General features: G+C 46.2%; 2 protein-coding genes across 6 annotated transcripts in view; one reads left to right on the plus strand and one right to left on the minus strand.

The window, feature by feature from the left end:
* The window catches only part of DPYSL2 (dihydropyrimidinase like 2), an 87,845-nt gene that overhangs the window by 18,748 nt on the left and 56,408 nt on the right, over positions 1-12,689 (plus strand). Inside the window, exon 1 of one of the 4 annotated variants that reach the window (XM_081171671.1) lies at positions 9,610-10,090. The exons of 2 other annotated variants lie outside the window; for them this stretch is intronic. In XM_081171671.1, the coding sequence (XP_081027797.1) occupies positions 10,052-10,090 (39 nt within the window). In that variant the 5' untranslated portion in view covers positions 9,610-10,051. Of the gene's footprint in view, positions 1-9,609; positions 10,091-12,689 lie in introns of those variants that run through there. One more of the 4 variants, XM_081171672.1, reaches the window with a different exon arrangement.
* The window catches only part of LOC308574215 (uncharacterized protein), a 97,928-nt gene continuing 86,932 nt past the window's right edge, over positions 1,694-12,689 (minus strand). The window contains exons 5-6 of one of the 2 annotated variants that reach the window (XR_014002360.1): positions 3,097-3,181; positions 1,694-2,451 (exon numbers count right to left, since the gene is read on the minus strand). Coding sequence is in view for 1 of the 2 variants with exons in the window: in XM_081171835.1 (XP_081027961.1) it covers positions 2,309-2,451; positions 3,093-3,181 (232 nt within the window). In the remaining variant the exon portion in view is untranslated. Of the gene's footprint in view, positions 2,452-3,092; positions 3,182-12,689 lie in introns of both variants that reach the window. The other variant, XM_081171835.1, reaches the window with a different exon arrangement.

The raw sequence follows: 12,689 nt of genomic DNA on the forward strand, positions 1-12,689 counted from the left end.
TCCTGCTGCCGCCGCGCCGCTAGAGCACAATTTCTGTTCTCATCCTCAAGCAAAGTTCTTAACCTGAGGTAATATTTCTGAGTCAGCGGAGTCTGTAACCTGAAGCGTATGTAACCCAAGGTACCACTGTAGTTTCAAGCACTACTACAGGTTCCACATAATATCTGTATTGCATTGTTTACTGTGACAGCACCTGCACTTTGGAACTCCCCACCAATTGCAACAAAGCACGTGCCTTTGCTAGACTCTTTTCGGGCACCTGCTAAAAGCATTCTTCTTTCGGCAAGCATACCTAGATGCTTAGGAAGTTGTAGTAATTTTAATCTTAATATTTTAGCTTTTGTATGTTTTAAAGTAGAATTGTTAATTTTTCTTTATTTTACAGCTGTGGGTTTTTTTTGTTTTTTGTTTTGGTAAACCACTTTTTGGTAAACCAGGTTTTTAAAAATAAATAAACAATAAATATGAATAAAATAACACAAGCCAAAACACAATCCATCCTGTCGATTTAAGTATCTGTCCACAGTCGCCTACTTGTTATCAGAGGCCCAGAATCCACATTCCTTTGTAAGAACATAAAACATAAAACCTTTTTTGCAGTCAAAAATAAAAATAAATAAATAAATGGGGGGGGGGGGGTTGACAAGAAATTTTCCACACCAGGCACCACCTGACCTTTCTTAGGGCCCGCTCCACTGTCATGTTTGGTGTTCAGCAGCAGGAGTTTTTGAAGGAATCCTGTAAGCAGGGCCAGTTGGGGGGAGGGGTTGCAGGGGGGCATTTGGCATGGGGCAAAACCTCAAAGGGGGCCTCAGATTTAGTCACTTCTTAATATTTTTGGTATTTGATTCTTCTCTCATCTTGTTTCCACCTGCAGCAGACCAAATTGTGACACCCACTCCCAGCTTAGAGCTGCAAACTTAAGCAAATGAGAAATGTGATCTGGTAAAAGACATGGTTCTTTTTTGTTCACAGAGATTTCATCATATTTAATTACATCTCACTTCTTTGGTGTGTGGTGCTATTTTGTTTTGTGTTCCATCATTTTTAATTTTTTATTCTGCCTAAAGCTGGAAGTGGCCTAGGTCTCTCTGAACCCCTGAAACCGGGTGTCCCTGATCATTGTTCTTGCTGGCCAGGGCTGGGAGCAGCACACAGGCACTCAAAGGCTTGGCCAGTATTCTCTGTAAAACAGACTGCAAACACACACACAGAGGAAGCATGCCCCAGAACCTTTTGCGATTTGCAGTGTTTCCGAAGAAAATTCAAAAAGCACCATAGACAGTCGAGTCTGCAGCAAAATAAGCACTCCAGCATAAGTTTGTGATGAGATAACATTCTTTTTATTGTTAAAAGAGATATAGCATAAATATCTACAGGGAAATATAACAGTTTTATACTTTTCATTTATTCCCCCTATTTATAGTTAACCCTGTGTTGTAAGCATCCCAGAAGCATTCAGTTAAAAAAACCAACAACAGACTATGCATAAGAAAATAAATATACACAATGTCCCCTGCTACAATTTTTAAAAAGCCAGTCACCGGACGGGAACCATTCCTTAGCCATATTGCTAGTGAGCCTGGCATGGTTTCCATTTTAATATGACTATGACATCTCCGCTAGATAGTGGGTTTTTCTCCTTCACATTCCAGTGTCACAGAAGAGAAGTACTGTCTGTATTTCATTGGGTTTTCAGTGTCTGTAACACTTTCTGGGTCATTTACAAATTTTTGCTTGGAACTGTTTATTTCACTCATTTTCCAAAAATATTTTTCACTCAGAACCAGAGTTCCGCTTAAAAGCTGCGAAGCTGCAGCAAGAAATCCAATATAGATGGCCATTCCAGCACGTTGTTCTGTGGGAATCGGAGGCACTCCCAAAACCTCTGAAAGCAGAATTCCTTCGTTTGTTAATACAGAGTGAAGATTCCATGAAATGGGAATCAGTACACAAGTACCCGCTGCCAACTCTATCCTTCCTCCAATTGAAAAGAAGGTATCGATGAAATTTTCGTCTTTTCCCGGCTCAAAGATGTTGCATAGAGCAAAGGCCATCCAAAGAACGGTCAGCGCATTGGCCACTGAGGCCATTGGCATCATGTCCTGGGCCACAATGATTTCATCTGGCAGGGACTCCTCATCATTCAATGGTATACATATCATGTTAGTTTTCTTCATAGTAACTCTTCTTATGGAACAGGCACCCCAGATGCCAATGCCCACAATGCCCTGCTGGTTGCTGCCCATGATTCTGTCTACTTGCCACACTCTCCAGTCAAGGTTGGCAGATGTGGAGCAGATGCTCATTAGGCAGCCCAGGACAGCCAGGAGAAAGGCAGTGAGTTGCACGCAGGACACCCTGCACAACAGGCGGACTGGGAAGGACCCATCATGGGCCTGGGGTGGAAGTTCCGCTTTAGTGCTCGGAAGGCTGGCGATAGAAGGCATGCTGGAGAAAAAGACAGACAAAAGATAACCGTTAGATACTTAGGCACAGTATCATATGGACATCTCCTAAAGTTTGAGCAAATAGTGATGTGCAGCTAAAACAATGCCATCATTCTAGGGCAAATTCTGCATTTCCCACCATGAGACGTAGGAATGGAAAAGTCTGCTGTTCCTGCAATCGTAAGTGCCAGGAATCAGACTTCCCCAGGGGTGAAGAAATTGCACAACCGCACAACCCCTTTTGTTCTAGGGACCCCCTCCATGCAGATAATTGGGCTGTTGTCTAGTCCACTCCTCCTCTGCATTCCTATGCTCCCCTCCCTTCCCTCTCCATTGGTAAAATGTCAGGCATGATCCCACCAAAGTTATGCATTCTACCCTTGAAAGAAAGTTTGGTGCAACAGACCAATACAGCTCCTGTTCAGGAAAGAATCCTTTCTGGCTTTAGTCCTCATTCTCTCTCTCTCTCTCTCTCTCTCTCTCTCTCTCTCACACACACACACACACACACACACACACACAATGTGAAAAGCCTACCAAGTGGCTCTCAAACAGGACAAAAGGCAATAAAAGTCAATTTGTTCCTATCTGAGAAAACACTGCTCTGTTGGTGGGGAACTGAGGAGCGCTGCATATATGCACCTGCGTGAATCAGTTCTTCAACCAGTCTTTTTCCAGAGTGAGGGCTTTTTCCAGGTCTTTCTCTTCCAGCGTCTGATCTAGGAGAGGACCTGGAAAGAGTGAAGCTGGTCTGAGCACCGTAGCAACTGCTCCTTGGAGTTCTGAGGCAGTTAGAATGCAGCTTGCTTTGAACGCTTGGAAGAACACAAATCATAACTCCAGGGTACTGGTCATTTGGAACATTTGGCAACTGCTTGGAGGCAGTATGCATTTGAATACCAGTGTGATTCTGCAACTTTTAAAAGACACTTTTTTGTTAGATTTAAGCTGATGCAAATATTGGATACAAAATGTGGAAATAAACACCCCAGCTGCCAGTTCCAAAGGAATGAGCGAGCAAGAGTTGAAATAAACCAGGGGTCAGCAACCTTTTTTAGCCGTGGGCCGGTCCACCGTCCCTCAGACCATGTGGTGGGCCAGAGTATATTTTGGAGGGGGGAAAAATGAACGAATTCCTATGCCCCAGAAATAACCCAGAAATGCATTTTAAATAAAAGGACACATTCTACTCATGTAAAAACACGCTGATTCCCGGACCGTCCATGGGTCAGATTGAGAAGGCGATTGGGCCGCATCCAGCCCCCAGGCCTTAGGTTGCCTACCCCTGGTGTAGGCGGTCACAGAGGGCAGGGGGGCAGTTCCCACTTCATGGCACACACCACCTCTGGTCTGATATAAATGTGGGAAGCACAACTACCTTGCACACAATTGCAGATCACAATTTCTGAAACTCCAGCTTGATAAGAAATAGTTTTATATGGGTGTAGTAGAATTGGGCAGGGAGCGTGGCTGGAAGGACTGGAATCAGCTAGTGGAAATACAAGGAACAATGTCAGCCTTTAAACTAGACATGGGTGCTCAGGTTAATATGTTGTCCGATGATTATGAAAGACTCCAATTTAGGTGAAAAATACTTTCAACAAGTATTTAACTAATGGACTATTACCAGTAGAGGGACACCATATTGGCAGCATCAGATACAAAGACACTGAATATAGCTTGCCATTTATTATAATTCCTAAACAGACTTAGCATAATTAAATGGGAACTGATCATGCAAGACAATGGGAAACAGGAATATGACACACTGATTTTGTGTTATCAAAATATATTTGAAGTACTTGGCTACTTACCAGGTGAACATACTATCCAAATAAATAAACAAACTACCATATTTTTCCATGTATAAGACAATACTTTTTCCTTTAAAAATTTAGTCAAAAATTAGGAGTCGTCTTATACATGGGTGGTGAATCTCAGGTGTTGGTGGGGCCTGATCCGTTGCTATGCTGGTTTTGGTGCTTTGAATAGTTAATAAAATACCAAAGTTGTTCTGTTTGATGTTTAAAATATCAATTTCTCAATTTGGGATTCAAAAAAAATAGGGGTCGTCTTATAGATGGGGGCATCTTATACACAGAAAAATACGGTAATGTCCTCAGAGATCCATCTGTGCAGAAATGTGCATTTTGCACTTTGTGACAAACTCAGAGAGAAGTTCTCAAGAATGGGTTTTTTTACAGGTCATAAAGAAGATTGAGGAACCCACAGAATGGGTGATGCCAGAAGCCTTAAGGCCATCAAGATTGAGTATTTCAAACTCCCCACTAGAGAGAAAATCATGGCACAATTTGCAAATGCTCACAGAGGACAACCCAAACACTTCACAGTCAATACCCCTTTGAGAGGTATTACTTTCTGTGACACCTATTTGATGTTGCTTCAGCACCTGACATGTACTATAGAACCATACACATGATATATGAGCACACCGATGGAATTGACACTTCAATAGATGATATTGTGCGGCACTCTGTCAAAGGTGAACATGATCTAACACTTGGGAAGGTCTTAGATGCAGCAGGAAATTAAACTAAATAAAGAACATTGTGTTTTTGGGATCACTGAACAGACATTTTGGGGAAATGTTATCTCTACTAATAGGGTAAAACCTGACATAGAGAAGTTTGAGGCTACTGGAAATATACCATGACCCTAGTCCAAGAAGGATGTGGATTGGCTTCTGAGGTAGTTAGCTAACTAGCTCTTGTCACAAGACACTGAACCTAAAATTATTACATTATGGTGTAGGGCAGGACTTCAGGTTGGCTCCAGGTATGAGGGGGTCCTTGGCAATGTGCCTTCTGTGTCCCATCCTATGTTGGTAACCTGGCCTGGCTGTGGGTTTTACTCGGCTGCTGAGCTGCCAATTCCCAGCGCAGGAAGTAGCCCAGGGGTCAACCATCTTTTGGGGCCTGTGGGCACATTTAAAATTTTGAGAAAGGGCTGTAGGGGCTAGTTAGAAAATGTCTGCTATGGGTGTGTGGCATGACACAAAATGGCTGCTGTGAGGGTGTGGCAAAACACAAAATGTCTGCCACATCTAAAAGAGCAGAAAAAATGCCAGGATGACTTAGTAGTGCACACTTCCCCCTCCGCAAATCAGCAGGGGAAAGGTATCTCCATCCTAGAGTTGCCATATTCTGAAGAGGAAAAAAGAGGACACATTTGCTGGGGCAGGGTGAGTGGGTGCAGGAGCAGGAGCGGGTGCCAGGGTCATAGCTGTCAGCGTTTTCCTTTTTTTAAGGGAAATCCCCTTATTCCGAATAGGATTCCTCACAAGAAAAGGGAAAAGTTGACAGCTATGGCCAGGGTGTGTGCCAGGGTACGCCGTGGGCAGGGTACGCATTAGAGGGTGCTGGGGAGGGATGTGGCAAAATTCATGTATGCAAATTGTGGGGGAGAGAAAGAGAGACGGACCCCCCACACACACTGCCACCCCCTCCCCTGTGCGTGCTTTCCCCTCCTCGCTACCTTGGACAACACTCTCACACAGGCACACACTCCCTGACAGTTAAACACACAGACACTGCAGACGCTGCCCCCCCATGCTTTCCCCTCCTCGCTATCTAGGGCAGCTTTGCAGCTGGGCCGCCCCAGTTGGAGGGCACCGGGGAGGGGTGCTGCTGGCATAAGCCAAAGCAAACAGGAACTGAGCAGAGAGAGAAAACGGTCTCTCCCGTGTTTTTGAGGTGATAATTACTGAGATCACTTGTGGGTGTTATGGGGAGGTACTGGTAGGCACTTTGTTGCCCATGTGGTGACCCAGTGGTGACCGATGTATTAGCTGTTGGGCTTTGCTGGAGTGCTGGGTCTCCGGCAGTTCCCCAAAGGCCCAATGGGACTTCTTTAAGTGGGAGGGCCCAGATCCTGGAACCCCCTACTTTACGAGTCCTGGTTGGCTTTGTCTTTAATGGGTCTTCAGTTTTTTGTTAAACAAGCATTGGGGGTTAATATACCGTATTTTTCGCTCTATAAGACGCACCAGACCACAAGACGCACCTAGTTTTTGGAGGAGGAAAAGAAGAAAAAAAATATTCTGAATCTCAGAAGCCAGAACAGCAAGAGGGATCGCTGTGCAGTGAAAGCAGCAATCCCTCTTGCTGTTCTGGCTTCTGGGATAGCTGCGCAGCCTGCATTCACTCCATAACACACACACACACATTTCCCCTTACTTTTCAGGAGGGAAAAAGTGAGTCTTATAGAGCAAAAAATATGGTATGTTCCCCCCATGCTACTCATAGGAATTCTGTTTTAACCTGATCTTGAGTTTTAATGGTATTTTATTTCCCCCCAATTATCTTGTGACTGAGCTGCCCGGCATAGTGCCTAATGGCAGGGTAAAAAATTTGCAAATAAATAAACGAGAAACTTCTGTTTGTGATATGGTGAATACGTAATGGCTCTGCCTGTAATGCTAAGCCATAGAATCAGCAAGCAAGAGTGCAGGTACGCAAGACAAAAATTGCAGCTGTTTTGCTGCTGCTGCTGCTGTGGTACCCGAGATTAAGTCATAGTTTGACTTAGTTGTGTCCGAACTCAGGCTAATGGTTTGCCTTGTTCCAAAGAGACCATAAGCTGTAACCACGGTTTTGTGTGTGTGTCTTACTGCTTTTTTTAAAAATTGTGCACTCATAAAGATATCGGAGTAGCTATATGTAATCCCACTTTCAATACTTTTTGTGCCTTCAACACTTTCAGAACGAACATATTACTTTGTTTCCAGTCAGTGTATGTCCCACTGTTGCCTGCTGAAATCCTGCAATTTTTACACAAATATTCTGGTTATTTTTTTTGTCCTGCTTTTGTGGGAGTGTCCCTCCAGATGGCAATAATGTGGTATCAGTCAATGTCACAGAACAACTAATAAACCAGAATTACCGTATTTTTCGCCCTATAGGACGCACTTTTTCCCCTCCAAAAATGAAGGGGAAATGTGTGTGCTCCCTATGGGGCGAATGCAGGCTTTTGCTGAAGCTTGGAGAGCGAGAGGGGTGGGTGCGCACCGACCCCTCTCTCTCTTCAGGCTTCAGGAAGCTATCTGTAAGCCTGGGGAGTTTCCGCAGGGCTCCGTAGGCTGCGGATAGCAGCCTGCTGCCCGGAGCGTGGGGCGCACTGAAGCAGAGCGCTCCGCGCTTCGGGAAGCTATCCGCAGGCTAGGGAGCCCTGCGGGAGTTCCCGCGGCTGGGGGGGGGGAATATATATTTTTTCTTTATTCCCTCCCCCTAAAAAACTAGGTGCATTCTATGGGCCGGTGCGTCCTATAGGGTGAAAAATACGGTATGTGCAGAACCTCCAGAATAAATGTACCACTCAGTGGCAGAGCTTCATGTTCTGGCACTGGGGGGGGGGGCAGAGAGCAGGTGGGGGCAGGGCTGGTGTGCATCCCGGGGGTGTGGCACATCACCTGTGGGGGCGTGGCACCCAGCGCAGGTGGGGGGCGGGGCAGCCGCGATGGCACCCCACCGGGATCGTGCTGCTGGGGTTGGTGTGCTGCCCCTGCACTCTTCTTCCTCCACCAGTGGTACCACTATGTTGCAGAATCTTGCAAGCAAAAACAAAACCACTAGTATGGAGGGCCCTGTTTTAAAATCATGATGATGATAATTTGCAGGCTTCCTCCAGGCATCTGGTGGGCCACTGTGAGAACCAGGTCTGTTCTTGGCACTAGTAGGGAGTGGGTGGCACTGTGGTCTAAACCACTGAGCTTCTTATGCTTGCTGATCAGAAGGTCGGCAGTTTCAGTCCATGCTCCTGCCAACTTGGCAGTTTGAAAGCATACCAGCACGAGTAGATAAATAGGTACTGCTGCGGTGGGAAAGTAAATGGTGTTTCCTTGCACTCTGGCACTCACAAGTGTCCCATTGCATCATAGCAGTTTAGTCATGCTGACCACATGACCTGGAAAGCTGTCTGTGGACAAACGCCAGCTCCCTCAGCCTGAAGCCAGATGAGGTCGTTTGACTGGACTTAACCGTCCAGGGGTCCTAAACCTTTACCTAGATAGTAAATTTTCCTAGGTTTACTCAATGTACTAGCCAAAACTTGTTCATCAAAGGACAATTAACATGCACGTGAGAACTGACCAGCCCAGATTCAAATTCGTAAGACACACTTTATTAAAAACAATGCCTCGGCAGTGCATGAAACTGAAAGCAGTTTGAAAGCATGTTAATGGATAATGGTATGCCGTTTCACAATAACCTGCAATTTCTATTTTCGAAGAGGCACAAACGTACGTTTTGGAGGGATGGGAGAAAGTGTTAAAATTAAAAATTAATCGCACCAGTAAAGCTAGTATCAATCAAGGGAAAGAAATCTAGTCTAGCTCCTTTTAACATCCTCCATCATGGCCAATGTCTTTCATGGGTGGATGCCATTTCCTGCTTCACAGAAAAAGCCAAACAATACCTTTTCAACCCTCCCCTCAAACTAACTGATCCAGCAGTTAGCAGCTGCGAATGCAAATGCAGCCAAGCGAATGCAGAAGCCGCTTCTCTCCTCCCCATGACGGCAAGGGATCAAAAGCACATACGCATTAGCCCTCTCTCCGTATATGTCTGGCTGGCAGAGAACAGGGCGTGGGCAGCAGCAGCAGCAGCAGCTCATCTGCAAGACTGCGGATATTCTCTCTCCTTCCTGCTGCACCAGGATGCAACTGAAACCAGCACTGGAGCAACCCTTTGAAGGGTACAGCCGGAAATAAAACTGGCTCCCTTTGCAGCATTTTTAATTTTATTTAAAAAACCAGCATCCGTGCAAAGGAGGTAAAGAAAACCCCGCCCCCGCCCCGCCGCTTCCTTATTGGCACTGCAGCCCGAAGGACGGCAGGGGCGGCGGCGGCGGCGTCCAGCCCGCTCCCTCGCTAGCGCGCCCTGCCTTCCAAGTCGCGGCGAGCCCGCCGAGGCTGCAGCCCGCTGCCGGTTGGCTCCTCCACTGCGCCACTTTGCATGTTGCCGCTCTGCTCGCTCCCCATTGCACGGCGGCTGGGCGGTATTTGCATGCGGCCGACGCCTGCGGCCAATCAGGGCCCCGCAGACGGCCGGCCCCTCTCGTCTGTGGAGGACAGGGCGTGGCGCGGCGCGCAGGCGCGGGAGCCCCTTCCTTGTGCTCGGGCTTTGATTGCTGCCGGAGAGGGCTCCTCTCTCTCTCTCTCTCTCTCTCTCTCTCTCTCTCTCTCTCTCTCTCTCTCTCTCTCTCTCTCCCGCCTCCTCCTCCTCGAGACTGGGCTGGGTTTGGAGCAGAGGGAAGAAAAGGCGTCGCACGGGGGGATCGCGGCTCCTTTCTCATCCTTGCGATTTTTTTTTTTGGGGTGGGCGGGTGTGCAAACGACACCGCTGCACGGTTGCTTTTCATATATATATATGCTGCATCTGCACTTTTAAATATTATTTCTTGCAAGGAAGACAAGCGCAGCACTGTTTACGTGCCCTTTTCAAAAATACGAACAACAATATTGCAATTTTTTAAAGCAAACGAGCGCTTTTTTTTGGTGCACGAACAGAATCTGCAGAAAGTAGGGGTTTTATTTATTACTATTTTTTTTAAAGAAAGGTTGCGTGGGACTTTGTTTCCCCGAGATGTCTTACCAAGGGAAGAAAAACATTCCACGCATCACGGTGAGTTGCAGGCTGTGGCGACGAGGGTGGCGCGTGGGAGGGCGATGTGGATCAAGCCCTTTGTGTGTGCATCAAGGGGGGAGAGAGAGGCAGAGGGGCTTCTGCAAGCAGCGCGCTCAAGAAAGCCTGGGATGCCGCCGTCGAGATATATCTAATGATAATAATAATGAAGATGATGGGGAGGGAAGGAGGGGGAACCTGGTGCAAGCGGGGGAACAATGGTTGCCTTGAAGTTGCGTAGCGGATGCAAACGTGAAGAGCTCCCCTTTCTCTCCCCCCCCCCCGCGCGCTCTGTTATTTGTGGCCGCCAGAAAGATGCTTTTATCTTGCCATCCCCGGATAGTCACAAGCCGATTGCAGATTTTTCAGTGTACATGCCTGAAATGATAAAACTGGACACAGAAAGGGCGAGAGAGAGTTGTCCTGTGACTGTACGTTGTTTCATAAGCCCGTGATGAATAGCTGCCCTTAGCGGTCTTGAAGATCTGTTTTGTTCTTCCTTTAAAATACAAATTAACTCTACGCATTCATTCTGCTTTGTTGGATGGTGGTGGAGAAACGGGGTCCGATGGGGTGACCCTCTTGGCAGCGAGGGTGGGCAGTTGGGTGGTCGACCTGAAGGTGTAGCCTCTGGCAGACGAGCCAGTGGGTGTATTTTAAAAATTATAATGTCTTTTTAATTTTACTATTTGAAGCAAAGATTGAGAAGAACGTGGTTGCGATGCTGGGAGCTTTGGCAAGTCTGCCCCACCCGCTGCCTTTTTGGGTGCTGGTGAAGGGAATGGTTGAGTGGTGGGCTTGGCTGGTGTCTTAATTTTCTCTTCTCCGCCCTCCCTTTCCTGATCTCCCCCCAATTTCGCCCTCTTTATTCATACAAAGGAGGCAAATGGGAGCGGGTAGGGGCAAGGTTGGAAGACGAACCCAGGTCTTTTCCCTCCCATCCCACCCCTTGCAGGAAGTAATGGCGGTGCTGGCTTGGGTGATTTGAGCAGAAAGGGGCTGGCCGCTTGGCTGTTCATCTTTGCTGTCCCTCCCCAGCAAGGAAAAATGGGGAGTGGGCAAGGAAGTGAATAAATGGTTGGTACAGGAGACCCTCACCCTCTGCAGCATGCTTCCATTCTCCCCTCCACCCACCTTTCCCCATCTTTATCCAAGATGAAATAGGAGTCATTTGTCTTCTGGAAGTATTTCTCCCCACTTTGTCAGTCAGAATCTCCCCATATTCATTCCTGCAGGGAATCCGAAGGGGGGCGGGCAGAAGAGAACAGTTACATAATAAAGTCCTCGTGTTCGTTATTGCAGGACCTGATTGCCATGCATGGATTTCTAGATGCAGAGGCACGAAACATGGTACACAGCACAGTTGGATGCAATTGCAGTATATATATTAGTAGGAGATGCAGCTCACTTCTTAAATTAACACTATAATGTGCTCTAAGAAGCAAGAGGCTTAATTTCCTTCTCTTTCCTGTTACTTAAGTGACAACTAGACATGACTGGGACACATCTCATCATGCCAAACCTTTTTTCTTTGAGTATTAAAGCTGAGAGTTGTGAAGAAATTTTTAAGAATCCGAACAAAATGTTGGGTTGGACAGCAGTCTCTCCCTCCCTCTCTACGTAACATGGCTCATGTCAAAGAATCCTTTCAGTGAATTGGTATTTTCTCACCGACTCCTAAAATCTAAAACCTTAAAAAAACACACGTTGGAGCGACATTAAGGTTATACTCTAGCATGGGGCTGAGAGCGATTCAGGCCTTCAGCTGTTTGGTGCACTTGTTTTTTCCTGCAATGACAGCAGTGCTCTAAGATAAACGGGTGAAATGTATAAAGAGTCTGATCTAGTTTGTTTCAGTGTGTAAACCTAGAATAACTGCAGGGTTAATGGAGTGACAACAATGGAAAAGCACTGACCACGTGACTGCACAGAAGTGGATTTTGCCAGGAGCAACACTTCTGCATCCAACAGTTAATAGAAGAGTGGAATTACTAGGCCTGGGTGGGGTTTGAAATTCATTTTGACTAGTGTCCTTCAACCTTCCAACTCTGTGATTCATTTTGTAACTCTTAACTTGCAATATGGGTACTGATTTTATGTATTTATTTTTATCTTGTTCTTCCACATTCTTTCTCTGCTCTTTCTCCGGTCTTCTGTACTCCTCTTTACAAAATGTAGTTGTGACACTCTTGGTGCAATCTACTTAATCTAAAATCATGGCTCAGTTATCGGTTGCAACTCTCTGGTTGAAGGCCACTGACCCAACCCCTTGAAACAAGGCAAGTTTCAGTTAACCCAATATCCTTTAGAGACTAAGGTCACATCCACAGTATACATTTACAGACCTCACAGAGCTACAATTCTGGCACCCTTAACAAATGACAGTTCCCAGGATTCTCCATCACTGTTAAGCTGGTCTAAGAGTTCTTTAAATGTATGGGATGGATGTGACTTAGCTCACGTATTCCACACTGTAGAGGGATCATAGGACTTCTTCAGAAGTGTGCATGCACACGAAAGCTCATACCAATAACAAACTTAGTTGGTCTCTAAGGTGCTCCTGGAAGGAATAATTGCTTGATTTATCCTGAAGAAGAGC

Source organism: Podarcis bocagei (genome assembly GCF_964188305.1).
Source record: "Podarcis bocagei genome assembly, chromosome: 15".
NCBI classification, from domain to species: Eukaryota; Metazoa; Chordata; class Lepidosauria; order Squamata; family Lacertidae; genus Podarcis; species Podarcis bocagei.